This window comes from Leopardus geoffroyi, chromosome C3 (assembly GCF_018350155.1).
Source record: "Leopardus geoffroyi isolate Oge1 chromosome C3, O.geoffroyi_Oge1_pat1.0, whole genome shotgun sequence".
NCBI lineage: Eukaryota > Metazoa > Chordata > Mammalia > Carnivora > Felidae > Leopardus > Leopardus geoffroyi.
This window is the reverse complement of record NC_059338.1, coordinates 25412834-25440760: the sequence shown is the minus strand read 5'-3', so window position 1 is coordinate 25440760 and position 27927 is coordinate 25412834. Positions and strand designations below refer to the sequence as shown.

General features: G+C 47.1%; 2 protein-coding genes across 3 annotated transcripts in view; both read right to left on the bottom strand.

Moving 5' to 3' along the window:
• PM20D1 (peptidase M20 domain containing 1) overlaps positions 1-14788 on the bottom strand; it is a 39271-nt gene extending 24483 nt beyond the window's left edge. For both annotated transcript variants that reach the window (XM_045456225.1, XM_045456226.1), the window contains exon 1: positions 14561-14788. In XM_045456225.1, the coding sequence (XP_045312181.1) occupies positions 14561-14729 (169 nt within the window). In that variant the 5' untranslated portion in view covers positions 14730-14788. The remainder of the gene's footprint in view (positions 1-14560) is intronic.
• Positions 14789-20107: 5319 nt separating this feature from the next.
• Positions 20108-27927, bottom strand: part of SLC26A9 (solute carrier family 26 member 9) — a 28200-nt gene continuing 20380 nt past the window's right edge. The window contains exons 17-21 of the mRNA XM_045456224.1: positions 27436-27717; positions 26299-26353; positions 25240-25385; positions 23695-23766; positions 20108-22288 (exon numbers count right to left, since the gene is read on the bottom strand). Of these exons, the coding sequence (XP_045312180.1) occupies positions 22241-22288; positions 23695-23766; positions 25240-25385; positions 26299-26353; positions 27436-27717 (603 nt within the window). The 3' untranslated portion in view covers positions 20108-22240. The remainder of the gene's footprint in view (positions 22289-23694; positions 23767-25239; positions 25386-26298; positions 26354-27435; positions 27718-27927) is intronic.

Here is a 27927-nt window from a genome sequence, read left to right as displayed (position 1 = left end):
TAAAATTACTTTTGTGCACCAAAGACGTCTTCAAGAATTCTTCCTTGGTCATTGGCTCCAGGCCACCCCACTATCACCCCAAAACCCCATCAGTAAGTACTGCTTTGGGGGTTGGGAAATCCTCAGAGACTGAGTGTGTGTGACTGAGACATATCCCAGATACGAAGGGAATGAGGAGTCTCTATCCATGGTTCCATTCTCCCGCAATGGAAACGGCTGGCGACAGATGCAGTCGGTTCTGGAAAGTGCAAGAAACCTCCATTAAGGGGGATTGAGCACCCCAGGGAAACTCAGGGGCAGGAACTAGCCTGGTGGAGGATGAGGAACAAAAACTCCAGGCTTAGGGGTAAGGGAAGAGACACCCAGAAAGAGGCGGGTCTCTTCGGATTCCCCCAGATAGTCTGCTGGGGTGAACGTTATGGTACTGGGAGGACACTCCTTGTATAAGGAGCAAGGACAAACATAAAATGATCAAATTCTGCTGTTTCGTTTGGACTAAAGACCCAATTAAAGGGCCATCTGTTTTTTGGCTCAGAGGAAGACTGATCTATAGGGCCCTAGTCCTTTATGTGAATGACAAGTTCTAGTACACTGGGGGAAAGGGATTACACTCTCTGAAACTGAGGAAACATGGGATCTTCTTCAGTCACCAAGGACTCTCCCTTGGGATGCCTTTTAGCCCACTGGAATCAATTCAGATTGCAAGATCTAAAAAACAAAACGAAACAAAAAACAAAAAACTGATCTTTTGTAATACTGGGGTCGGTCAACACTCCTTAGGAGATGAAGTAAATTAACGGGACACTAATTTTAATACAGATCTCTTCTGTAAGAAACAGGGCAAATGGACTGAGGTACCCCGTGTCCAGGCTTTCTGGCCCTACATGAGGATCCAGAACTGAGGGCCTTTTGCAGAACGTGTTTGCCCAAATGTGTTTGGCTAGTAAACTCCCTCTTGATATATTGGATGATTGTCTAAACAGGCCTCCAAAAAAACCGAGGTTGCTGGAGGAGCTGTATGTGGGGGTGTCTCTCTCATTCATTTCCTGGGTTAATGACTATGATAATTAGAGCCAGTTGTCTGTGGTTAGTCTACACTAAGAGGGAGTCTTTAAGCGGTACTCCCAAGCAGCCGCCGAAACTCCTTCCTTTTGTTTTGGGGAAATTCCCTGTCTTCTCCGGTCTGACATAGACTCCATATTTCCACTTCAGTTGGAAAAACAAATAGACAAAAACCAAACAAACAAAAAAACCCAGGACGTCTGCTCCTCCCTCTGAGCTGACAAGGTTTAGAACTGGGAATCTTCTTTCTCTGCCTTCTGCTAGCACCTCACCTCTTCTGCCTTCCCCTCCCTCTCCTCCTGTTCTTGCACCACCTAAGGGTGTGGCCTGCATAACTGATTCCGAGCCCTCCTTGGTGCCTCCCACACCATTGGCTCCTCCCACCCTCCATGTCAAGGAGCAAAGAGCACCCACTTGGGTGGCCCACTTCAGATTTCCCCCACTGGTGTCCCAGCTAAAAACTGATAATGGGGAACAAGTGATTGACTTTTAAGCGGATGCAGATGGAACACAGTCAATGTTTAAAAACTAATTTGCAAGTTTGTTGTTTAACTAAGACAGACATATGTTTAGAATTATAGCATTAAATATGAAACTTATTCTCCTGGCCAGGGTGTTCAGCCAGCTGAACAAAAGTTTCCCAATGTAGACCCTGATTAGGACAGTAATGATCCTCGGGACAGGGTTAGGATGCAGGATTTAAGAGAGCTAATAATCAAAGGAATCAGGGAATCAGCTCCAAGATGGCAGAATGTTGGTAAGGCTTTTGGGATACAGTAAGAGGAGGAAACCCCAACTGATTTCTTACAGAGGCTTAGGGATCCAATGAGGAAATATTCAGGCCTAGATCCGGAGGACCCCATGGGGCAAGGTCTCCTGAAGGTTAATTTTGTCACTAGAAGTTGGCCTGATATTTCCAGAAAGTTATAGAAGATGGATGGATGGAATAAGAGGTGGACAGAATTGCTCAGGGAGGTACGAAAGATTCGTAAAGAGGGATGAGGAGAGACAAAACCAGAAAGTAAAGATTATGGTGACTACTGTGGAGAAGATGATTGAAAGGAAAGGGAGAAATAGAGGACCCCCTCGGCGTGGAAAATGATTAAGAAAACAAAGGCAAGAGAAATGTAGCTGAAATAAATCTCCCTGCAGCTCCCCGACACCTGAAATATTCAGAGCGTGACCTTCCTCCAGGAACTCATGGCAGCCTTGATGTTTTTGTTTTATTAACCAGGTTTACTTAAGGTTAATGAGTTCCTGTTGTCTCTGTTGCAGTTTGTTAGCAACAAGATGACTTAAAATGATGGCTTATTCTATCTCAAGTTTTCATGGGTGAGTAATTGTTAAGATAGCTTTCAAAGTCTTTGATAGCCTGAAACTTTAAAGTTTTGCTTGCACAATACAAGGGATTAAATCCATTGGATACCTAATGAGATAAAATGCTAAAACACTGATTGCTAAACATAGGTTTGTGCTTTTAAGTTCTTATTGTAGAGAAACTGAGGCTATCTGGGTCTGTTGGTAAACATGCTTTGTGCTTGATAGATCCATAAATTTGCCATAAATCACAGTTCACAAATGGCAACTACTTATTTTTCACTGGAGACTAAAGTTTCTAAAAGTTAAAATTCTGCTAGATGCAGTTAAGACTGATGGAAATAAGGAAAGCAACTTTGTACGTAAAAGTAGCTATGGAAAAAAAAATTACAAAAAAAATGGAAATACATTTTTGTTGGAGGTAAAAGAAAATAATTTTGTCCTAAGTGAGACTGGTCGTTTGGAGAGGAATGGCTTGGGACAAAATCTAGATGCAAAGGAAAGTTGTAGAAGGTTTGTGAAAGGAAATCTTTGGAAAGGAATCTTATGTGTGGTCAGGATGGACAAAGGTTAAAATGCTTTTAGGGGAAAAAAAAAAAGGGTAAAGTTTTTTTTTTTTTCTCTGCTTTATCTGCACAAAAAGATGGAAAGAACTATGATTTGAACCAAAAGGGCAGGGCAGCTCTCTCTTTTGACTTGTTTTGCTCAAGCCTTGGTTGAAATTGCCCCTCTTTTGATCCAAAGGCTGGGCAGATGGAAGCAGTGTCCTCACTGGCGGCCTCCAAATGCTCCGCATGTGTGTTGTTTCTGCAGGGCGGAGGAATGGGTGCCTGTGTCATGTGAGGGGCGACACATGAAGGGCTTTTACTGGGATACATGGGAGTCATTTGGCTACACTTAGCCCAGTGTGTGCCGACTCGTACCAATCTAGTGACTTTAAATGGACACCCACATGGCTGGAACATATTTGTGTGGGCGTTGCTGGAAAAAAAAAAGGCAAGGCAATAGACCTTGGCTTTGGGCCTTTGAGCCCCCCTCAATGCCCGATTTTATCCTTAGGAAAAGGTTTTTGCCAGCCTTTTAAAATATATTGTAAAGAGGAACAGCTTTATTATGATTGATATGTAAATTTCTGTTGGGCCAAAATAAAATTAATGCATCCCTCGACAACCAAGGGAATCTTGCTTGGTCATAGTCAATATCCCCAAAGTCCCACAGGGAGGAAACTGGAGGGGTAGGAGAAACCGGGGAAGATGGGTCAACTCTCGGTGGTAGGGTCAAGGCTGGGTAAGAGCAAGTACTCCCAGCACCTCGCAAGACTGACAGGACTTTCGACTTCCAGTTGGATAGCCAGCCAAAACATGGGGCCTACGGATGAGGCTTCTGCTGGCCGGCAGTCAGAGTCAAGATGAGGTTTCTCCCGGCTAGCTATAGGAAATTGAGATAAGGGATGCCTTTTCCTTCTTTTTCCTATAGATGGGCAAATCCCCAACCAAGGCCAATGTTCCTTTGGGATGTATTCGGAAAAACTGGGATGATTTTGATCCACAAACCCTAAAGAAAAAGTGATTCATTAATTTTGCACCAAGGCTTGTCCCCAAGACAAATTGGAGGAGGAAATCTGCCGGCCATAGGGAAATATCAATTGTAATGCTATGCTACAGTTTGACCCGTTTTGCAAACATGAGGGGAAACGGGGAGAAATCTCCTATGTTCAGTGTTCTGGGGACCTTAAGAGAAAAATCGAGATATGTGTAAGGTCGATCCTGGCCTCATGGGCAACTCTTTCCGAGGGTTCACAATGATGAAGCGAGGGAACTAACGTCCCCTTGCCCATACCCAAAGCAGACCTAGAAAAGGAGGAAGGGAAGTCTTCTACCCCAACCTTCTTCTCCTTGGGACCTCGATCTAGACTTAAAAACGTGCACTTCTGCTCCCTACTGTCCACCTTAGCCAGGCCCTCCCCGTAAGGTAGCAGGTGTGTTGCCACTACAAGAAGCTAGAGTGCTGGAAGGAGAAACACGGGAAGGCACCACCAAGATAAGATTTACAAGAAACCTTTTCATTGCATGACTTAAGACAGGTAAAAGAATAGGTAAATTTTTTGATGATCCAGATAAGTATATAGAGGCTTTTCAGAATATCAGGTATGTTTTTGAGTTGACTCGGAAAGATACAATGCTTTTATTGATTTAGACTTTTCACGAAACAGAAAAGCGTGATGTTTTGGCAGCAGCCGAGAGATATGGGGATGAGCGACTCCTTAATTCTCACGGGACTGGAGGTCCTATAGGGACTCCCAGTTCCCTACTGGGGTTCAGGCAGTTCTGCCCCAAGGCCCTAACTGGGACTATGATAGTCCCATTGGAGAAGGGTATTGCTGCCACTTCCAAGCTTTGTGGGTAAGGAAATCTAAGGTTAAACCCTTAAATTATGCTAAGTTAGCCACCATTTTACAGACACAGGATGACAGCCTGGTGGCCTTCCTGGAAAGGTTAAAGTTAAATATACGGCTATCTCCCTGATACCCCCCGAAGCTGAGACGATTCTAAAGGACAAATTTGTCACTCAATCGGCCCCAGGTATTTGAAGGAAGCTGCAAAAATTGGCTGTTGGCCCAGAAGGGACCCTGGAGAAGCTCTTACGAGCTACCAATTGGGCATATTACAACTGAGATAGAGAGGAGAATAAGGAACAAGAAAGGAGGCTTAAAAAAAATCTAAGGCCATAGTCGTGGCCTTATGCACTAGGTCAGATTAGACATCCCTAGGTTCTGGCACCAAGTGCCATTTATGTGGCCGATCACGGCACCGGAAACAAGAATGTCAGAGGGGACAACAGAAGTCGAAACCCCATAAGCCATGCCCCTTGTGTGGAGACATTCACTGGAAAATCTGAATGCCCTTGGGGACCTCAGTCTGCAAGGGCTCAGATAACCAGTGTCCCTGAAAGAGACTGATGGGCCTGGGGTTCTTCACGGTGGCTCCTTTTGAACCAACTGTTGGAAATCCAGAGCCTTGGGTAACTGTGGAAGGAGAAGGAAAACTGGTTGATTTCCTTCTTGACACTGGAATCACCTTTTGTGTCCCTCCTTTCCACTCCCGGCCACAGCCGTCCAAACACGGCATATTACAGTGTCTCCAGAAAACTTCTGTCAAAACGTTTCTCTCAGCCACCGGGGTGCATATGGGGAGACTTTTTTTTTCCACATTTTTTTTGATAATGCCAGAGAGCCCCACTCCCTTGCTAGAAAGAGACAATTATGACTGAATTAGGGACTATAGTGTTACTAGCTCCAGGACAGATAAACAGTTGTCTAAACGTACAGTAATCTGGATATAGAAGATCAATTTTTCCTTGAAGTAAAATTGAATACACCTCATGGAGTTGTTCCTTGGAAATTGGATGGCCAAAGGAAGATTTGAGGGTTGAGAACCAAAAACCAGTTCAAATGCTTAACTATTCTAAGTAACAATATCACAAGATCCAAATAAATATGGAAGAGGGAAGAAAAGCTATACTTAAATTAAAAAAACAAAAAGACCAGACAGGTCAGGGACTTTGTGGATGGCTACAATGCATCTTCCCATAGTGTGACCTCCTCCCTAGGAGACATTGCATTTGGAATATTAATGCTTGTTAGTCTAATAATCTTTTTGTATGTCATTTGTAGAAGCTGTTGCATGTATCAGAAAAATAAGAAGATTTTGCTAGCCCAGACATTCCAAATACTTTTCCATTATTTTGGACCTCTGGATGGACTTCTGAACCTGCCCTCACTGCCATACCCCTGTCATCCCCCCCCTTTCAGCAGGAAGCAGTTAAGATCGGTTGTCGTCCCAATCCCTAATGGCAGTTAGGAGTCACATTTTCGAAGGGGGGGGGGAATATGATAGAAAAGATAGGATTCAGTAGGCAGAGAGGGAAAAGAGTAGGACTTGAGGTCCCTGGGTGGAAAACAAACAAACAAACAAACACATTTTGGAACAATCCTGGGAGCAATCTTAAGATTCCTCTTAAGAAACAAACATCTGTGGGAATGCAAGCTGGTGCAGTCACTCTGGAAAACAGTATGGAGTTTCCTCAAAAAAACTAAAAATAGAACTACCTTACGACCCAGTAATTGCAGTACTAGGTATTTATCCAAGGGATACAGGTGTCCTGTTTCGAAGGGACCCATGCACCCCCATGTTTATAGCAGCACTATCGACAATAGCTAAAGTATGGAAAGAGCCCAAATGCCCATCGATAGATGAATGGATAAAGAAGATGTGGTATATATATGCAGTGGAGTATTACTCGGCAATCAGAAAGAATGAAATCTTGCCATTTGCAACTACGTGGATGGACCTGGAGGGTTAGTGAAATTAGTCAGAGAAAGACAAAAATCATATGACTTCACTCATATGAGGACTTTAAGGGACAAAACAGATGAACGTAAGGAAAGGGAAACAAAAATCATGTAAAAACAGGGAGGGGGACAAAACAGGAGAGACTCATAAATATGGAGAACAAACAGAGGGTTACAGGAGGGGTTGTGGGAGGGGAGATGGTCTAAATGGGTAAGGGGCACTAAGGAATCTACTCCTGAAATCATTGTTTCACTATATGCTAACTAATTTGGATGCAAATTTAAAAAAATAAAAGAAAAAAAAAGAAACAAACGTGTGTGCCTTGTGCCCAAAATAACCTATAAATGAAAATGGAATCCACTTAGGAGAGGGATTGTGAGAAGTGAGATGATTCATTTTCAGAAATATGAAATAAAAACTGTGCTGTGAATTAACAATAGGTTTACAACCTATTGGAAATATGTATGAACCGCCCCCCCTCACCGAGTCCCAAACCCTTAGACACTTCACTTCCTGGTTCTTCTTCCCCACCCCCCCTCCATTTCACGGCTTGGCAATGAGCATGCACCAAAGAACTGAAGTCTGTGTCACCTCGAGGAATGTACATTTGTTCCAATCAGACTTTTTGTCTTATGTGGGCATAGGTGACTTCCGGGTAAGGCTATAACCTCTGTAGTACTCAGCCAATGAGGAATCAGTGGAGAGAGTTGCACAGTAGGAGATAAAATTGCCTGCATAACTGCCCCGGTGTGTCTGTCCATCAGACACCCGCTCTTGCAAGAATATTGACGAAAGCCTCACCTCACTCCCCTCTAAGCCTCTGTGTCCCTCCTTTGGGTCAGTGGGCTTATTTCTCACACCTCTGGAATCAGTTTTTCTAAGGATCAACTCTACGTCACAGCCCAACACATAGATGGAGAAGTCAAGTTTCAAAAAGATGAACCTGTATGAGGCAAACTCAAAATCTGAACTCAAGTGCTCAGAGTTGGAGCAGGAGGCATGTGGCTATATAGTTGTGTGTGTGTGCGTGTGTGCGTGTGTGTGTGTGTGTATGCCATATAAGTATACGTAGGCCATATAGCCATGTGGCTATTGAAAGGAACAATCCAAATGACAGCCCTACCTTAGTTTAAAGCTAGGTTCTCTTTTCTGCTTATTATGGATCTTTGATAAGAAATACAATTGCTGAGAAGTCTGTTTTGCTTGCTGTTTGCTATGAGCATTGTGAGACCTTTCCTGAATGTAACCCGCTGTGTAGTAGAATGGGTTGTAAACCTTCCTAAATGTAGTCTGATATGTAATGGAATGAGTGATTGTACATAAACTAACCGGCGTTTCTCGCTTCTGTAATCTTGCTTGCTTAACACATTCCTCCTCTTCCCCCTTCCCCCTTCCCCCTTCCCCTTTTTTCTCTCCCGCCACAATTAACGGACAAAGCCTTCCCGCCAAAGGACAGACAAAGGACGCCCAATCAGAAAACAACAAATGTCCTTACTTTAAAATCGACTAATCAGGCCCCTCATAATTTGAAACCTCCCCTGTGCTATTTGTCTCTGTCTATAAAAACGCTGTACCAACCCTGATCGGGGCCTCTTGCGTCACCGGCGACGAGTGCGCAGAGGACCAGGTTCGAACCTGCAATAAACGACCCTTGCTGCTTGGCTTTGACTTACGACTCTGGTGGACTTTTGTGGGAGGTTTTGGAACTTCGGGCATTACATTTGGAGGTCCCACCGAGATCTCCCCCGAGCCCACCAGACTTCTGGTCAATGGGTCGTATCTGATTCCGATCGGTAAGTAAGCCGGCTCTAACGTTCTTCCTTTTCTCTCTGATCTGTGTTTCTTCTCTGGAGAACCGGTTCTGTCTGGAAGCTGGTGTGACCCTGGCGGACGCGCTATAGGGCACCCGGCCGGGGTCAGTTGGAGACGTCCACTGACATCTGGGGGCCTTCTTGGCCCATCGGGGGACCTTCTTGGCCCATCGGGGGACCTTCTTGGCCCATCGGGGGGCCTTCTTGGTCCATCGGGGGACCTTCTTGGCCCATCGGGGGACCTTCTTGGTCCATCGGGGGACCTTCTTGGTCCATCGGGGGGCCTTTTTGGCCCATCAGGATTCTTTTCTGTGGGCTGCTTACGCCCAACGCGCCTGCGAACTACTTTCATTTTCTCTATGAACTTCCAGAGTGCTAAGAAATATCTCTAGGCGTCTAAAAAAAAAAAAAAACCATCTAGGCATGCCAATTGTTACCCGTATTTTGATGTGATGTGTGTCTGTGTGTCTGTTAAATCAACTGGAATGATTGTTGGGAGTCAGGGGCACGCGCCTGACTTACCCTATGTGTAGTCCCACAGCATAAGCTACGGGATTCGACTGGGCTCTAACCCGATTTCCGCGGTGATCCTCATACGGCTTAAGGCGGTCAAAATTTTTTTGATCCAAGCAGGGGGTTTATACCTGCCCGCCCATGCTAAGAGGCACCTAAGTTCCTGCGAGGGACGCGGACGGGCGAGTACGCGAGTGCTTCTATGTCAGTCTAAATGTATTGTCACCCCTGGGCCCTTGTAATTACCGCCGTCCTAGCCATAACCCTTTCTGTTGGGCTGGCCGAGACGGCACCAGAAAGTTGTTGGAACTGCTGCGAAAGATTCTTGTTAGTTCTTGTTTTTCTTTCATGGGTTGGATGTTTTATTGGAATTAAGTGTTTTCTCGGCTGATCAGAATTAATTATTCCATCCTTTGTTCCTCTCTCCTCCTTCCTCAGCTCCCTGCGGCTTTCCTTCCCGCCCCCTGGCCAGCGGCGCCCCCCCCCTCCCCACGTCCATGCTGCCCGCGCCCCCTTCTCTTCTCCTCTTCCTCAGAATCATAACATGGGCCAAACGCAGAGCACCCCTCTCTCCCTCCTTCTCGCCAACTTCAGGGACGTAAAAGCTAGAGGACACAGCTTAAGCCTAGACATTCGCGAAAGGAAGTTGATCACCTATTGCCGCTCTGAATGGCCCACGTTTGGGGTCAATTGGCCTACAGAGGGAACCTTCTGCCTCCCTGTGGTCCTTAAAGTAAAATCAAAAATTTTCCTACCAGGGAAAGAAGGTCACTCGGATCAGATTCCCTATATTCTGGTGTGGCAAGATTTAGTAGAAAACCCACCTCCCTGGATGGCCTCTTTCTTAACAACAGGGCCATGCAAAATTCTAGCGGCTAAACCTATCAACCCTCCCAAGCCGCCAACTCCAACTGCACCCCCTGTTCTCCCCGACAGCCAAGATTTACTTTCCCTTGACCCTCCCCCTTACCAGGTTCCGCCTCTTATTCCGCAAGCTGCCCCTATCCCTGCTGCACCGGCAGAGCCTCCGTAGCTCAGCCCATAGGAGAACTGGGGAATAGGGAGGCTCAACCCGCGCCCATGCCTAGTGGGGGCGAAGTCCAAGGGCCGGCTGGACATACCCGTAGGCGGGCCCCACGTGAGCCAGGACTCCGCCTTCCTGACTCCACCGTAGCTTTACCCTTATGGGAAATAGGGCCTCCTGATGATACGGGGAACCCCCAACTTCAATACTGGCCCTTCTCTACTCGTGACCTATATAACTGGAAAACCCAGAATGCCCGATTTTCTGACAACCCTAAAGATTTAATAAGTCTCTTAGACAGCATTATGTTTACTCACCAACCCACCTGGGATGATTGTCAGCAGCTCCTCCGAATCCTGTTCACCACCGAGGAGCGAGAAAGAATTCAATTGGAAGCAAGAAAGCTGGTTCCTAGAGATGACGGCCAACCCACTGCTAACCTTGATCTCATTAATGCAGCTTTTCCCTTGACCCGACCCCCACAGGATGGCTGGGACTACAACATGGCAGAAGGTAGGGGACGGCTGCGCATTTATCGCCAGACTCCAATGGCGGGTCTCCGGGCTGCTGCACGCAAGCCCACTAATTTGGCAAAAGTGTATTCAGTAATACAAGGTAAGACAGAGAGCCCTGCCGCTTATTTAGAAAGATTAATGGAAACCTTCAGACAGTATACCCCTCTCCATGACTGCGCTGAGATATTGGCACAGGTTCATGGAGTTCGGGAAGATTTACAGGATCATCCGCTACCAGACGCCGAAGTTACCTGGTTCACTGACAGCAGCAGCTTTGTACATCAGGGTCAAAGGTACGCGGGGGAAGCAGTCACAACTGAAACTGAGACTGTTTGGGCAGAGCCTTTGCCAGCTGGCACCTCTGCCCAACGGGCTGAACTTGTGGCCTTAACCAAGGCACTGACTTTGGGAAAAGACAAGAGACTAAACGTGTATACCGATAGCAGATATGCTTTTGCTATGGCCCACATACATGGAGCTATATACAGAGAGAGGGGACTGTTAACTGCAGAAGGGAAAACCATCAAAAACAAAGAAGAAATATTGGCTCTCTTAAAGGCACTCTGGCTGCCTAAACGACTAGCCATCGTACATTGCCCAGGCCACCAAAAACTGATCACACCGGTGGCCAGAGGAAATAATTTGGCTGACCAGGTGGCCCGAGAGGTGGCCTTACAGGTGGACTGTGCTTTAATGACCACCCTACCAGACCCCGGTTCAGCTAGTTTACCAGAAAGTCCCACCTACACTAAAAAAGACCTAAACTGGATCCAAAAATTGCCTATGACTCAGTGCCTTAACGGATGGTGGAGAGCAGCAGACTAGCATAATCCTCCCAGAAGAAATGGGAAATAAAATCTTATCCAAGATGCACCGAGCCACTCATATGGGCACAAGAAAAATGCAAGACTTAATAAGACATGCTAGGATCACCATTAAAGACTCTAGGACAAAAATTGAACAGATAGTCACTAGCTGTAAAGCTTGCCAACTAAGTAATGCCACCAACCACGGGAAAAACCCTGGCTCCAGAACTCGCGGAACCAGGGCGGGAGCCTATTGGGAAGTAGACTTCACCGAGGTAAAGCCTGGAAAATATGGATACAAATATTTGCTAGTGTTTATAGATACCTTTTCAGGATGGACAGAGGCCTTCCCCACCAAGCATGAGACTGCGCAGGTAGTAGCAAAGAAAATGTTGGAAGACATCATGCCCAGGTACGGATTCCCTACCCTAATAGGATCAGACAACAGCATTCATTTCAAAGGTAATACAAGGGATAGCGCAGTTTATTGGGGCCGATTGGAAACTACATTGTGCATATAGACCCCAAAGCTCAGGACAGGTAGAAAGAATGAATAGAACCCTGAAAGAGACCCTAACCAAATTGACCATGGAGACTGGCGCTAACTGGGTAGTCTTACTCTCCTACGCTCTGTTCAGGGTGCGGAACTCCCCTTACAAACTTGGATTAACCCCCTTTGAAATCATGTATGGAGTGCCCCCCCTATAATTCCCAACCTACAGTCTAATGTGTTAACTGAATTTGATGATCATGAACTTCTTATTTCCCTGAGGGAACTCCAGCACACCCACCAGGAAGTTTGGCCCAGATTGAGAGCCATTTATGAGAACGGGCCCCCTCCTGAGCCGCATCACTACCGACCTGGAGATTGGGTATATGTGCGGAGACACGAGCAAGAGACCCTCCAACCACGGTGGAAGGGACCCTACATTGTGATCCTAACCACACCCACTGCTCTCAAAGTCGACGGGATTGCTACCTGGATCCATTACACCCACGCCCGACCAGCTGATCCCTTTGTGGTTCGAGAAGACTTCATGCCGGAAGCCAACACCGCTTGGACGGTTGACCAGAGTAAGACCCATCCTTTAAAATTGACTCTGCGTCGAAAACCTGACCCCGAAAACCGGCTAAGACCAAAGGCCTGGGTGTCCCATACCAAGACTGTTGCTGCAGCTCTGGACCCACAATGATCGGAGGAACACTCATTAGTGTGCTCCTGTTCACCTCCTACGGACTGATAAGTATTGCAGGCAACCCCCATATACCCTATACTTTAACTTGGGATGTTTCTAATTTAGAAACCCAGGAAGTCTATAATACTACCCTGCTCTCCGCTTTACTCAGGCCTCTGGCCATTCTACTTCTCGCTCTCACATTAGGCCTCTGCATCATAAACAAAATTATTAATTTTGTCCAAGACAGGTTCAATGCTGTACAATTAATGGTCTTACGAACTCAGTACCAACCGCTCGAGACATTACAAATAGAAAACTGAAGATCCAAGATTGGCTCTTTAGGCACAAGAAAAAGGGGGGAATGAAAGGAACAATCCAAATGACAGCCCTACCTTAGTTTAAAGCTAGGTTCTCTTTTCTGCTTATTATGGATCTTTGATAAGAAATACAATTGCTGAGAAGTCTGTTTTGCTTGCTGTTTGCTATGAGCATTGTGAGACCTTTCCTGAATGTAACCCGCTGTGTAGTAGAATGGGTTGTAAACCTTCCTAAATGTAGTCTGATATGTAATGGAATGAGTGATTGTACATAAACTAACCGGCGTTTCTCGCTTCTGTAATCTTGCTTGCTTAACACATTCCTCCTCTTCCCCCTTCCCCCTTCCCCTTTTTTCTCTCCCGCCACAATTAACGGACAAAGCCTTCCCGCCAAAGGACAGACAAAGGACGCCCAATCAGAAAACAACAAATGTCCTTACTTTAAAATCGACTAATCAGGCCCCTCATAATTTGAAACCTCCCCTGTGCTATTTGTCTCTGTCTATAAAAACGCTGTACCAACCCTGATCGGGGCCTCTTGCGTCACCGGCGACGAGTGCGCAGAGGACCAGGTTCGAACCTGCAATAAACGACCCTTGCCGCTTGGCTTTGACTTACGACTCTGGTGGACTTTTGTGGGAGGTTTTGGAACTTCGGGCATTACAGCTATAAGGTCTCTACTTTGGGTTCTTTAAATAAGAAAGCTTTTTGCTTTCTTCTGGGTAAAGAGACTCTGGTGAGCAGCTGTCCACTGGCTTTCAGAGAACTAACTATTCGTGCTGTGCTTTGGGAAAGCTCTACTCTGACTCCTGGCCAATCGCTCAAGCACATGAACAATATATATTCAACCACAGGGGTTAGCGTTTGGTCCCTGAATCTGCCTGCACATGTTTATGTAGGCAGTTTCTTTTGATCCACTACTTATTGAAAGGGAAAAGACTGGAGCTAAGCCCAGTGGTGAGGAAGGATGTCATTATCCCATAGGATCTAGCACTCAACAGAAACTTTCCTTTTTTTTCTCCCAGAAAATGCAGACTGAGAAAGCAAATGAGTTTTTAACCTTGGTTTGAGGTCTAGGGGAAAGACATCTTTTAATCAGGAGAGGAAGTTTGGAACACCCCACACCCCTTTTTGGAGTCATCTGGAGCTGGGAGGATCCTACAAGCCATAGGTGTTATCATCCAGTGCTCACGCCTTGCTGTGGGGGTCCCTGGGGAAGTTCATTTAATTGACCTAAGCTTCAATTCCCCTCCTCTGTAGCTAAGATTAAGAGACTTTAGTCTTATCTTAAGATATTGCAGAGATTTAACAGAAGTGAAAACTTTCGAAGGTTAAAAGTACAATAAAATCTATTGCAATACTGAGACAGAGAGTATTGGCCAGGGTGAAGGCCAAGGCCACAGGGACGAGGGTGGAGCTAAGAAAGGTTCCAGGCTAGGCAAGGAACACCAGAGTCCGCAGAAGCCAGGTCTGGGGCAAGAGTGTCATCGGCAAGTCTGGGGACGAGGTGCTGGGACGCGGGCTAGGGTTGGCTTGGGGCGTGTGGTGGAACTCCAGTTCCAATGGCGGACCCAGTGCCGTAGAAGAGGGGAGGCACAGGTTGGCCCAAGGAGAGAGGGACCTGTATCTGAGCATAGGTGGGCGAAGAGCTCTGCCCAGGCTCACCTTTCAGCGCTTCCTTCATCGCAACGCGCTCTCCTTGGCTGAACTGAGAAGGGATTTGCGGCGCCCTCTGATGCTTCTGGCCCCCCAGGCCCTTCGATCTGGACATTGTGGAGATACCCAGCAGCAGCACAGCCGCCAGGGCCAGCACGCAAACACACCGCGGAGCCATGCCTCTCTCCAGTCTGCAGCTGGAGTTTGGACCTGAACGACTAGCCCGCGTAGGTCGTCCAGTCACCGCTCCAATTACCACAGCTGCCTTAGCCCCACCCTATTCCCAGACCTGACCAATCGCCGCTTGCCTGGGGCTACGGAACACCAATTCAAGGGAAGGCTCCGCCCAGAGCCGCAGGGTCTTTTGGGAGTTGTGGTTTCTTCGCCTGGAACAGGCAAGAGTAGGGTAGAGGGGAGGGCTCCGGGTAAACGTCAGGGCTTATCTGCGCTTGATCTGCTTTGAGATACTCAGAAATCCCTGGTCACTCTATGAGAAGTCAAACTGAAGGGCGAAAAGGTAAAATAAAATGAACAAAGCGTACCAGACCGTAATCTGCTTCTCACTTCTGAAATTCAGGACTTGATTACCATCCCCCCAGATTCTGTGTTGGAGCTCTGCGGGGCTCCTGGCTTTCTTTACTCTGAGATTGAAACAGTATTACTCCATCTATAGACATTGCTTTGGATGATCAGTTCAGAGGGCTTGCTCCTATTTAGCAATTCACTGAAAGTGTTTTTGATATTAATGCTAGTGCATTTTTGCAACTCTAGGCAAATACATTAAGACTGAAGGATTTTGAGAAAGATTATGTATTAATAATTTTGGTGTATTTAATAAAATGAGATTTCATAGCTATTCAGGATACAGGACCATTTTGGAAAAAAAAAAAAAAAAACCTTGAAGACACAGAGAATAAAATTAGATTTATTGTTAGATTTATTGGAACCAGAAGAAACCATTCCTTTCAGATCCCTTGATACAATTTGATCTGTCACCAGTCACATATTTTAGAATTTTCTAGGAAAAAAAATCAATAGTAGGGCTGCATAGTTACTTGTGACCAAAGCTGCAAATTCACACTCCTGGTGTTTGCCAAAGCTCAGAGAGGGAGTACTTTGCCCCTTTCAGTAATCCTATTTAAACAAAACAAAACAAAACATGGCCCTCCCCAGAAAAACTACAATCATGTATTTACTTTTCAGTAACAATCTAAAAACAGTATTGTGGGAGTGCCTGGGTGGCTCAGTGGTTAAGTGCAGGACTCTTGATTTGGCTCAGGTCATGATCTCACAATTTAGTGAGTTCCAGCCCCATGTCCGGCTCTGAGCTCACACCTGAGGACCTTCTTGGGATTCTCCCTCCCTCCCTCTCTCTCTGCCCCTCCCGGCTCAGCTGGCGATCTGTCTCTCTCAAAATAAATAAATAAACTTAAAAAAAAAAAAAACACCAGTATTATGAAACATGTCACACATACAGAAAGGTGTAAAGAGTAATATAATGTAGGGCGCCTGGGTGGCTCAGTCAGTTCAGAGCCCCACTTCGGCTCAGGTCATGATCTCATTGTTCGTGGGTTTGAGCCCTGCGTGGGGCTCTGTGCTGACAGCTCAGAGCCTGGAGTCTGCTTCTGATTCTGTGTCTCCCTCTCTCTCTGCCCCTCCCCTGCTCCTGCTGTCTCTCCTTCTCTAAAAAATAAATAAGCATTTAAAAAAAATTAAAAAAAAAAGAGTAATATAATGAATATTTCTGTATTCACCACCCAGCCTAAGATCTAGAACATTAAAAGTAGAGTTGAAATGAGTTATTTTATTCATTTAGTTTTTTGAGAGTGAGAGAGTGCGTGTGAGAGAGGGACAGATGGAAAAAGAGAGAGAATCCCAAGCAGGCTCTGTGCTCAGCAAGGAGTCCAACATGGGACTTGATCCTACAAACTGGGAGATCATGACCTGAGCCAAAATCAAGAGACGTAAACTTAAATCAACTGAACCACCCAGACGCCCTGAGTTGAAATGAGTTTTTATAAGTGTGAACATTGGCAGAATATTTTTTATTTTTTATTTTTTCAAATTTACATCCAAATTAGTTAGCATATAGTGAAACAATGATTTCAGAAGTAGACTCCTTAATGCCCCTTACCTGTTTAGCCCATCCCCCCTCCCACAACCCCTCCAGTGACCCTCATTTTGTTCTCCATATTTATGAGTCTCTTCTGTTTTGTCCCCCTCCCTGTTTTTATATGATTTTTGTTTCCCTTCCCTTATGTTCATCTGTTTTGTCTCTTAAAGACCTCATATGAGTGAAGTCCTATGATATTTGTCTTTCTCTGACTAATTTCACTTAGCATAATACCCTCCAGGTCCATCCATGTAGTTGCAAACGGCAAGGTTTCATTCTTTTTGATTTCCAAGTAATATTCCATTGTATATAGAAAAAAATATTCCATTGTATATATATACCACATCTTCTTTATCCGTTCATCTGTCAATGGACATTCGGGCTCTTTCCATACTTTGGCTATTGTTGATAGTGCTGCTATAAACACGGGGATGCATGGGTCCCTTCGAAACAGCCACCTGTATCGCTTGGATGAATACCTAATAGTGCAATTGCTGGGTCATAGGGCAGTTCTATTTTTAGCTTTTTTTTTTTTTTTTTTCAACGTTTATTTATTTTTGGGACAGAGAGAGACAGAGCATGAACGGGGGAGGGGCAGAGAGAGAGGGAGACACAGAATCGGAAACAGGCTCCAGGCTCTGAGTCATCAGCCCAGAGCCCGACGTGGGGCTCGAACTCACCGACCGCGAGATCGTGACCTGGCTGAAGTCTGACGCTTAACCGACTGTGCCACCCAGGCGCCCCTATTTTTAGCTTTTTGAGGAACCTCCACACTGTTTTCCAGAGTGACTGCACCAGCTTGCATTCCCAGAATTTGTTAGTGTTTTAAATCAGTAGTACTTTTTGTTCTCTTATATATTAAGTGTGTATTTCAAAGTCATAAACATGTCTTAATATGTTATCTTTTTAAAGGTTTAAACTTTTACCTTTTAGCGTAAAGTTCTTAATCTGTCTGGAATTGACTTTTTGTAAATAGTATAACGTCAGGGTCTAATTTTACTTGATTTTTCCAATTAGATAACCAATTTTCCCAGAACCAGTCATTAAATAGTCTACCCTTTCCTCAAAGATCTGTAGTGCTGACTCTGTCATTTACTATGTTTTCAGACATGAATGGTCCTGTAATTGGGCTTCCTATTTTTTTTTTTTTGTATTGGTTGCTTGTTTATTTCTATGCTAATATGACTATCTTAATTACTATCGCTTTAAAATATGTCTCCATATCAGGTAGAACATGTTTCTCCCTTAGTCTGTTAATACAGTGAATCACATTAATAAATTTTAAAAATGTAAACCACTCTGACACTCCTGGGATAAATCCTACTCAGATAAATCCTTACTGGATTCTTGCAATTCTGTTTATGAATTGGATTGGGCTATAGTTTTTCTTTTTTATAATGTCCTTTTGTGGATTTGATATCAAGGGTATAGTAGCCTCAGATATCTAATTAGAGAATATAGTAGAGATTTCTAAACGCCCCCAACATCCATTCTCCTTTTTTTTCTAACAAGAATCCTGAGTTTTAGCTCAGTGTATTGATACCCAGCTGAAAGACCACATTTCCCAGGCCCTTGCAGCTGGATTTCCCCATGTGACTGAGTCTGGAGAATGGAAGAGAAGCAGAAGTGTTGCATGTGATTCAAGGAATTGTTTTTATGGACACGCTCTTTATAAATCCCTCCCTCCCTGCTCAGATGTGATGACCCTGGTTCTAGCAACCATGTTGGGCCATGATGATGAGTTCTATACCAAGGGAGGGCAGAGAGCTGAGCTGGAAGTAGCCTTAGTCCCTGGGGAGCCTCGTGGAACCACTAGACAAGGTCTTGCCTGTCTACCTTTGGGGTTATTTGTACTGAGAGAGAGAGAGAGAGAGAGCGCGCGCGCGAGAGAGAGAGACGTGTATTTCTACTAAATTTAAACTATTAAAGGAGTGACCCTCCTCCAATCTTTTTTTGTTTGTTTGTTTTTTTGAGTCCACTTTGGTACATCATATTTTATTAGTGATTTATTCATTTCCCTAAGTTTTCAACGTTGTAGTAGTTAAGAATTTAAGCTCTGGAGCCCGATTGCTTGGGTTGAAATCTTAAGCTCCTTCATGTTCATGGAGTTGTGTTGAGTGGGAAACTTACTTAACCTTTCTGACTCTCAGTTTCCTCATCCATGAGTGAGTATGTGCTTGGAGAATTAGTATGTACTAGGAGGAGTGCATAGCTTATAGTAACCACTCAAGAAATGTTAGCTATACCATTGTTACTATCTTTTCCCCTTTGCTTTCTTTGAATCGGTTTTCTTTTTCTAACTACCGTGGTTGAACGTCTGGTTCACTAATTTTCATCTTTTTTCTTTTCTTTTCTTTTTTAAAGTTTTTATTTATTTATTTATTTATTTTTTTTAAACGTTTATATATTTTTTTGGGGACAGAGAGAGACAGAGCATGAACGGGGGAGGGGCAGAGAGAGAGGGAGACACAGAATCGGAAGCAGGCTCCAGGCTCTGAGCCATCAGCCCAGAGCCCGACGCGGGGCTCGAACTCACGGACCGCGAGATCGTGACCTGGCTGAAGTCGGACGCTTAACCGACTGTGCCACCCAGGCGCCCCTAAAGGTTTTATTTTTAAGTAATTGCTGCACCCAAAGTGTGGCTCCAACCAACAGTCCGGTGATCAAGAATCATACGCTCCACCGACTGAGCCAGCCAGGTGCCCCATCTTTTTTCTTTTCTAGTGGAAACATTAAAGACTATACATTTTCTTCAAAGCACTATTCCCGGCAGGTTTTTTTTTTTTTTAAGATTTATTATTTTTAAGTAATCTCCATGCCCAACATGGGGCTTGAACCCACAACTCGGAGATCAAGAGTTGCATGTTCTGCCGACCCAGCCAGCAAGGTGCTCCTTGCATAGTTTTGGTACGTAGCATTTCATTATTGTTTAAGTCTGAGTGTTTTTAATTTTCCATATTATCTCTTTTTTGACTCTGAGTTATTTAGAAGTATTTTTTAAAATTCTAAATGTGTATTTTTTGGTGCAAGTTATCTTTTGTAATTGATTTTTAACTTCAATGCATTGTGGCTAGAGACTGTGGGAGGATACTTATTCTTTGAAATTGCTGAAAAATGCTTTAAAGCCTAGACTATGATCAACTTTTGTAAGTACTTCATGTGTACTTAAGAAATATACATTTTAATTGTGTGCACTATTCAATACATGTCCATTAAATCAAGATTGTTTACTTTGCTGTTTAACTCTGTCATACCACGCTTTTTTTTTTTTTTTAATCCATATGATTTATCAACAGTGAGAGGAATGTACTGAAATCTCCCATCGTGTTGGTGGATTTGTCTTAGCTCCTTGTTTCCCTCTAGGACAGTTCAAAGCAAGGTCAGCTTTCTCTGGAGGTGATTTGCTTTGCCTTGTTGTAAAGCCATCCAAACACATGCATTTATTCACATTTCAAAACCACTTTATTACCAAAATGAACAAAAGGAGAATGCTGTTTAAATTAAATAAATTACACAAACATCTCGAGTCCCCGGTCTTCCCTGGGAACCCCATCATCACAAGTCAGTATCACTAAGAACATTCAAAAGTATTGAAATTCTGGATTATTTCATCACCTTGCCCTCCTTTTCTGCCTCACTCGTGTCCAGAGAGTGGTCTGTTTGAATTTGCTTGTGTTCTTTTCAAAGTATTCCAACGGTGAAGTTTTCTTCAATGTCTCCCTCTCCCCCATGTGTTTCCAATTTTACCTCCACCGTCTAGACACTTGGTTCAAAGGACCCCTCTACTTGGGGTGTCTCGAGGCTCTGTGACCTTCCCCTACCTCCTGGGCCCCAGTTGGACTTTGAAGGAGGTGGAGCAGGGGAGGGTGAGTTGTCATTGGCTAAAATTCTTGTCCTCCTGGAATTTGGCACTTCGGGTGCTGGGCACGGTGAATCCCAGATAACATTGTCTTCCGCCTTCCAAATTTTGAGTTCCATTGGCAGCCAGATGGCATAATGAAATCACAGAGAAGCAGTGCTTGAAGGCCAAGAATCTGTTGGCTCTTTGCCAGCACCTTCTCCTTTAACTCTAAAAAGACTCGCTAGCTGACCGGCTCACTCAACACACAGACACACAACACAGGTCAGGCTGAAGTTAGGAATTGGGAAGTTTTTTTCAGGCTGGGCCAGCCCAACCTGTTGGGCTGGGTCATTGAGTTGAAGGAGCTTGAGAGAAGCAGTGGGGAGAAGGCCGAAAGGTTTTCTGTGCACTTCCATGGAAATTTCCCCAGACACTTGCACGTGCAATCTATTTATTTTCAAGTCAACAGTCAGGTTCCTCTATGACCTCCTCACATACATGGAAAATGTACCCCTCTTCTCAGCTGCCCTAGAAGAGGATGACCTCAGGTCCTGAGTTTTTTAAGGAGCCCCGCAGAGGAAGACCCAATCTGGATCAGCCCTTTGCCACATTCTGCACCCAGTGGGGTGATGTGGCTGGCCCTTGGGAGCTTCCTCCCTTGCCTGGCTGAAGGCTTCAGGCCCCAAACTGAGAAGGGAGAGTTAAAATCTTTGGCTCTTTGCCAAGTGAAAAAAGCACAAGGCAAACTTCCTAAGCAGGGGGAGGCATTTCTGAAGTCAGGGGGACCGTCGGGGCTCAGGTCCCACCAGTTGGCCCTGGGTTGGCACTAGCACCCTTCCCCCTCCAGTCTCTGTACAAAGAAGGATTCCAAAAAGTACTTATACAGAACAACTGGTACCTGTTACTAGGTTGCCAGAGGATTCTGGTAGCTACCCACCCTGTCCTTTGTAGATTCCTACCCAGCCTCAAGTGGAAGGGAACCGGCCCTGAAGGCACGGGAAGTGATCATGTTTCAGAGGCTGGGGCAGCTACATTGGTGGGCTGCCCCTGGAGAGGTAGCTCTGGTGGCCCTGAGGGGGCCAACCCCCAGCCTCGAGTCTGAAGTGCTGAATAGCAGTGGAGCTCCCAGCAGCCTTGAGATGAGGAGGAAGGGGACGCAGTGATGAAGATGGAGATCCGGGCTGTAGGGAGCACGTGGTCCCAGGAGTGCAGAACCTCCAGGGACAGAGCTGGGGCAGCTGGAGGGGACAAGCCTCAGAGTCCTAAGCAAGTTCAGCTCCGTGTCGCGTGACAGCTCGACACCATCGGACACCAAGCTGTGCAGACCCGAGGGCTTTTGCACCCTAGGTCAGCAGGGTCATACTTTCCCTTCTGTTCTTGGCTCACTCTTAGAAGTTGGCAGTCGGGGTGGGGGGGTTCCCCATCAGTTGCCTTGGGCAGGGCATGGGTGGGTGCGGTAAGGTGAGCAGGAGACTTTCTCCTTCCGGCCAGGGCCCTGAGAGTCAGCAGAAGGGTGAAGAGGTGGCTCTCCTTCCTGTTGAGATTAGCTGACTCCAGAGATGCCAGGAGGGGGGCAGGGGAGGGAGAGAGGAGGAGGAGGGGGAGGGGAGGGAGGAGCCCAGGTCCTGGTGGACGTATTCTCCTCTACCGGTCACTCTTTGTGACCCCAGGCTCTTCCTTCTTGGAGTCCCAGATGCCACGCACTCTGGAAGCAGTGTGGGGGCTGGCTGGGCCCTCACAGGGCCGTCAGGGTCTCTGCGTGAAACATACTCCCGAACATTTCCTGCGGGACCACGGAAGGACAGGGGAGGGGAAGGGAGAGCATTAGACCTGTTGAGTTCACAATGGCTGCAACCACAAGGTGACCCTGTGAGCCCCTGGCCAGAGAGAGCTTCATGAGTAAGTGTGTGTGAGTGGGAGTGTGTGTGTGAACAGGGGAGGGGCGGGGGAAGCCCAAGAGGTGAACTGGTACAGAGGTGACAAGAGAAGATGCTTGGAATCTACTTTTTTTTTTTCTTTTTTTTAAGGTTTATTCATTTTTCAAAGACATACAAAGCGTGAATGGGGGAGGGGTAGAGAGAGAAGGAGACACAGAATCGGAAGCAGGCTCCAGGCTCCGAGCCATCAGCACAGAGCCCGATGCGGGGCGTGAACTCACGGACCGTGAGATCATGACCTGAGCCGAAGTCGGACGCTTAACCGACTGAGCCGCCCAGGCGCCCCACTTGGAATCTACTTTGAATCACTTCTGGCGTGCTCTGTGACCTCCACGTGTCACAGTCCTTTTTGGCTTCGCTTTCATTGTTACGTGAAATGACGGTGGAGATGAGACCGTTCTGAAGTCCTTTCTTGCTCTGATAAGCTATTTGGGGGCCTATCCCAGGCTTTTGGAATGTGCTGGAGATTCCACAGGGGCACAGAGATCAGTCTGTCTCTATTTCCTAATGTCTCCCCCATGCCATCAGTGCTCCCAGAGACATGTCCAGGGGACGTGGAACTCAAGCCCAAAAGGGGTGCGAAGAAGTACAAAGTGAGATGTGATTTCTAGTAGGCCCAAAGCCAGACTTCTCTCAACTAGACACCTGGGTTTCTTTTAATTCAGGGCGTTGGGCTACTTTGTCAGGATGACAGGGCCCTGGGGCGGCAGTAACAGTTCACATGTGCACAGCCCTCAGTGCTTAAGGGCAGTAATACTTGTCCCCCTTGAATTCATCTGGCCCCACCCCAATCTAAGTTTCCTAAGGTTTCCTAAGGTCTTTGTTTGGTTCACTGCTGTCTGCCCACCCTGGAACTGTGTCAGGCCGGCGGTCATTACATATCTGCCGATTAATGAAGGACACATGAATCCCCCGCCAATCCTGTGAGGTCGAGGGGGCAGGTACCACCTATATTTCCCCTACTTTGCAATGATAGAAAACTGGGACCCCGTGTGTTATGTGGCCTGTCCAAGATCGTGTGTGTTATGGATGTTCATTCTCGAGACTTTCCTCCAGTGCCTCTCCCTCCCCCAGTGATGCTTTTCAGGGAGTGGGAAGCATTAGGATCTGCTGGGATAAGAGAGGTGAGAGAAATGTTGCCTTCAAGGGGGCTGCTCTGGCTTGGAGGTGAGAGAGCCCAGTGAACGCCTTGGGTTCGTGAGGGTCTCCTTCCCAGTCCCGGCCTCCCGGTTGCCCCTGCCCCTCAGCTCACCTGCTCTAAGTCCCAGTAGCTGGGGCTGTCCTCTTCTGAATCATATAAGGACAGCTCAGGGTCCACGGAAGCCTGGAAGGGGGGAAACGAGAGGAGAATGAGCCCCAGGACCGAGTGACACAGCGCGGTGCAAATGGCAGCCTCCGGGTAGGCGCCGTGTTTCCTGCCACGTGAGTCGCCCTGTTGCTTTTCCCTCCCCTCCCCCATCTGCCTCACAAAATGTAGCACGGGGTGGCCTTCCCCCTTTTAGCAGAGGCATGTGTCAGGGTCTGCCCTCCCTGTGGGCATCTTAGAGGCAGGGGAGGTTGGCCTAGCTTACGAGGAAGATTGGCTAGCCGCCTGACATTGGGGAATCCATTTCCCTTCTCTGGAAATGTTTCCTTATCTGTAAAAGTAGGATAATTAAACTCACTTTGTGGGCTTTCTACATCACCTTGCTGTTGAAAAGGGGTATGTGTGTGTGTGTGTGTAATTTATATATATGAATACATTTTGTAATATGCAAATATACATATTTTCTGTATCTAAAAATGGTTTTAAATGTATAACCGTAATAACTGGACGTTATTTGTGCAATAACAAATGGCAAGGATTCTTCCAGAATCTCGCTCTTTTCGCTCTGTGGACAAGGCTTGTGAAACCAGAAAGCCTGTTCCCACACAGTTGTTCTCCCTAAGCATGGAGGGCAGACACCAGGGCCCTTGTGTTTTCCTGGGCGGGCAGTCTTACAGCACTTAGAACAGATGGCTTCCCCTTCATCGGTCTCTTAGAGCAGAGGGCAAATGGTCGCTCGAGGACCAGTAAAACCTTTCTTATGACCCCCTGAGGGTGGGAGGAGGTTTCATATATAAAGAAGGCTGGGGCACACAGTCTTGGGAGGCCAAGGGCAGGGGCTGAACCGAAAGAGGCTCTGGGAGCGGGGGTGGGGGCGGCTGGAGACGCCAAGGCAGGGCCCCCCCCCCTCCATGGGGTGGAGCTTTTCTGCTTCCACGGCTTTCAGGAGTCCTAAACAGTGTTATTTGTGGCTCATTTGCATACCACTTAGTGAGCTAGTAAATTAAATGTCAAGAAACTGAGACAAAACTTGGATCCAGTCTCTTTATCCATCACCAGTCTGAAATCTCTAAGCTCTGCTAAATTAAAACGGGCAGGCTTACTCCCTTCCCTTGCCCAAAGCCTCTTCTAGAAAGACCGAAGGAGGAGGGCAGGTGAACAGTGCCAGCAGACTGGGCATAACCTAATATGCCTAGGGTGTTTGGAAATTAATATTAATAGAAGGGTTGACAGTATACAAAGTGCTTTCAAGTGACAGAATAGGCCTAATTATCAGTTAATGCTAAAACAGAAGCAAAAGAAAAGCCCTGTGAAGTAGCTAATGTTAATTTAGGGTGTTGTTCTACAGAAAAGGAACTCTGAAATGGCAGTTTCAGAAAAGTCAGATGACAGACTCGGTGTTGGAACTCAAACCTTCTCCTGTGTTCTTTCTAACGCCCCTAGTCCCGCCATTTCAGTGCCCTGGGGCCTAGGATTCCCAAGGGACCTTACCCCTTGGAAGTCACGTCCTGGGGCCACTTCTCTGGAAGTTGCCTGGGCGAAGAGGACAGCATCATGTATACTGGGAAAGACGTGATTGCGCTCTAGACACCCATCTTCAAAGACACCTCCGTGGCTGATGTCGTTGTACACCTGGGCTGGAAGGAGGAAAAGGCCTTCAGAAAGATAACAGCCTTGTGGTTTGGAGCTGGGGATGAAGGAAGGATGGTGAGGCGCAGGGGGAGGGAAGGAGAGAGACGACTGTGGGTTGTGTTCTTTGCGTCATCCAAAGGCCAGGCCAAGGCATGGGTCTTGCAATATCAGTGCTGGACAGCAGAGGGCAACATGAGCTTGAGGATGCTGAACCTCCCAACCCAGGGCAGAAGGAAGCAGTTTGATTCAGGGAGTCGGTACTTTGTGGCAATTGAGAGGGAGAGGCTAAAGTGTCGTGGAGGAGGCTGCTGCCACTTCTCTGCCTGGATGGTTCATTCTTCCTCTTGTTTCTCTGGACCTATCCTGGAACCTCCAGCGTGTGGCAGAGCCCTTACTTTTGCCAAATCCTAGAGATGACTTCCTGAGGAGTGTCCAGTGAGGGTGGTGGGGATTGCCCACTGACTCTAACAGCCATTGCAGATTCTCTTTCTGAGCAGGTTCAACAGGGCTCGGGACCTGCTCAGGCCAATTCTGAAGTTGGGGAGGCCTCCAGAAGGGTTCTGACTTTCTGCAGGAGGAAAGGTGCATGGATCCCTTCACATTGTGCTGTGTGTCTGTGTGTGCTTGCCGTGTGTCCACATCCCTGCACTCTGCCTATGCGCGAATGATGTGAAAACCCACTGCCCTGTGGACATGTTGTTGGGGCCGTGTATATGCACCTTTTGGAGATGGTGTGTATGTAAAACTGTGTGTGTTTGTGTGTTCCCCAGATAGCTACGGCACGTGCCTGCTTTATGCTTTGGGAGAATGTTTGGGTGCTCTCATTTTCAGTCCCCCATTCAGCATTCCACCGACCTGTTCCCCCCCTCCCCACCCACCCCCATCCTTTTGGTCCCCAAATTGTCCTCCTCCTCTTACCGTGGATGTTCACCAAGAAGACCTTCACGCCGATCTTCCCGTAGGTGGAGCTCAGCTAGAAGTGGCGGGGGAAGGGTATTGGGACCGGGAGATAAAAGGAAAGGAATGTTCTGAGTGGGTCTCAAAAGTGATTCACAAAACGCACTTCAGAGGGGAAGCCAAACAAATAAGCAACCCCAAGAGCCCTGGCAGCCAAAGATAAAAATAGCAGCAAGGCACTTCTCCCTGGAGTGTTGGCTGTCGGCTTTTCTGGAAAGCAGGACAGAAATGGGGCTTTGCCAACGAGGCGGGCACTTAAAGCCACCGCGGCCTCTTCTTATGGGGTCAGGTCTTCTCTCTCGGCAGCTTAGGTGCCCAGATTCCGCCTCTTTCCCGACTTTGTGGCTTCAGGCAGAATCTGCAGGGGAGGACGGAGGCCCGCCGGGCTCCAGGCCCAGGCTAGGGAAGCAGGCTGAGCCCACGGCTGGGGGGTGCGGCCTTCTGGGCCCCTGACCGATGCTCTCTGGATGGTACTCAGCCTCTGAACTCTCTGGACCCCTCGGTTTCCCGGGACTGCCTCTGTCTGAGCCAACTCTGAGGTTTGCTGACTCCCTGCCATCGGAGGTGCTGCTGAAAGGTTATCAGATGGATGGATATCTTTATTCAAGGTGTCCCATGAACTGCCAATTTGGCATGAGAACGTGGGGCACTGATACTGTTTCTCCTTCTCTTCTCAGTGGACTGGAATTGGCTGATGCTGGAGCGTCTGGGTGAGCGTGGGAAGGAGCAGCAGACCACGAACCGGGGCCAATCTGGACTCTACTCAAAAGACCTAGGGGTGGGTTCCTGGTGGCCTGAGAGGGAACCTGAGATGACCTCTGCTAGAGAGGGGTGCCTAGGCAGGGTGGGACAGCAGATATCCCTCTAGTATCCCTTTCCAGCCACTTGTCTTGGGCTATCTGGGCCTACTTTGCGGAGAACAACCTGTCCTGGTCGTGTCTGGGGGAAAAGCGGTCCTCACGAGCCATTTGCCTCCTTGGTGAACTTCGTCTTTCAGCTTGTCCAAATGAGGGCCCCGAGGAAAGGGAGTGTGGGAGAGCAGGGGTGAGGGTGTTGGGGTGGAGGGCGGGCCGGCACTCCCTCTGCCTGGGCCCTCACCTTGCCCAGGGCTTTGATGCCCATCAAGTCCACAAAGCTGACCCCACTCATGTCAAGGATGATGGTGTGGAAGGTGACAAAGGGTGGGACGCTGGCCAGCATGTCACTGGGCTCACTGGGGGTCTCGGCGGAGGCCGATGGCTCACAAGGGGCAGCTGGGGAGCTGTCGGGGCTGAAGGTGATGTAGGACACGCTGGCACCATTAGCAGAAGTCTGGTTGTTGTTGGGGTCAGTTGGGGTGGTGTTCTCAAAGTCCTGCTGGAGCTCCTGTAGGGAGACAGTCTGGGGGGCGGGGGTGGGGGTGGGGGTGGGGCAGGGATCAGCAAACTGAATCAGATTTGGCTGTCGTTGAGGCAGGGGCAAGGAGCGTGCGTGTGGAGGTGAATGACTGAATTCGGTGGTGGTGAGTATAAGCCCCCGGAACCCCACAGGGGAGGCATCTCCCAGTGCCCTGTCCTTAGGCAGGGCCTGCACGCTTAGTCTCCCATGGAC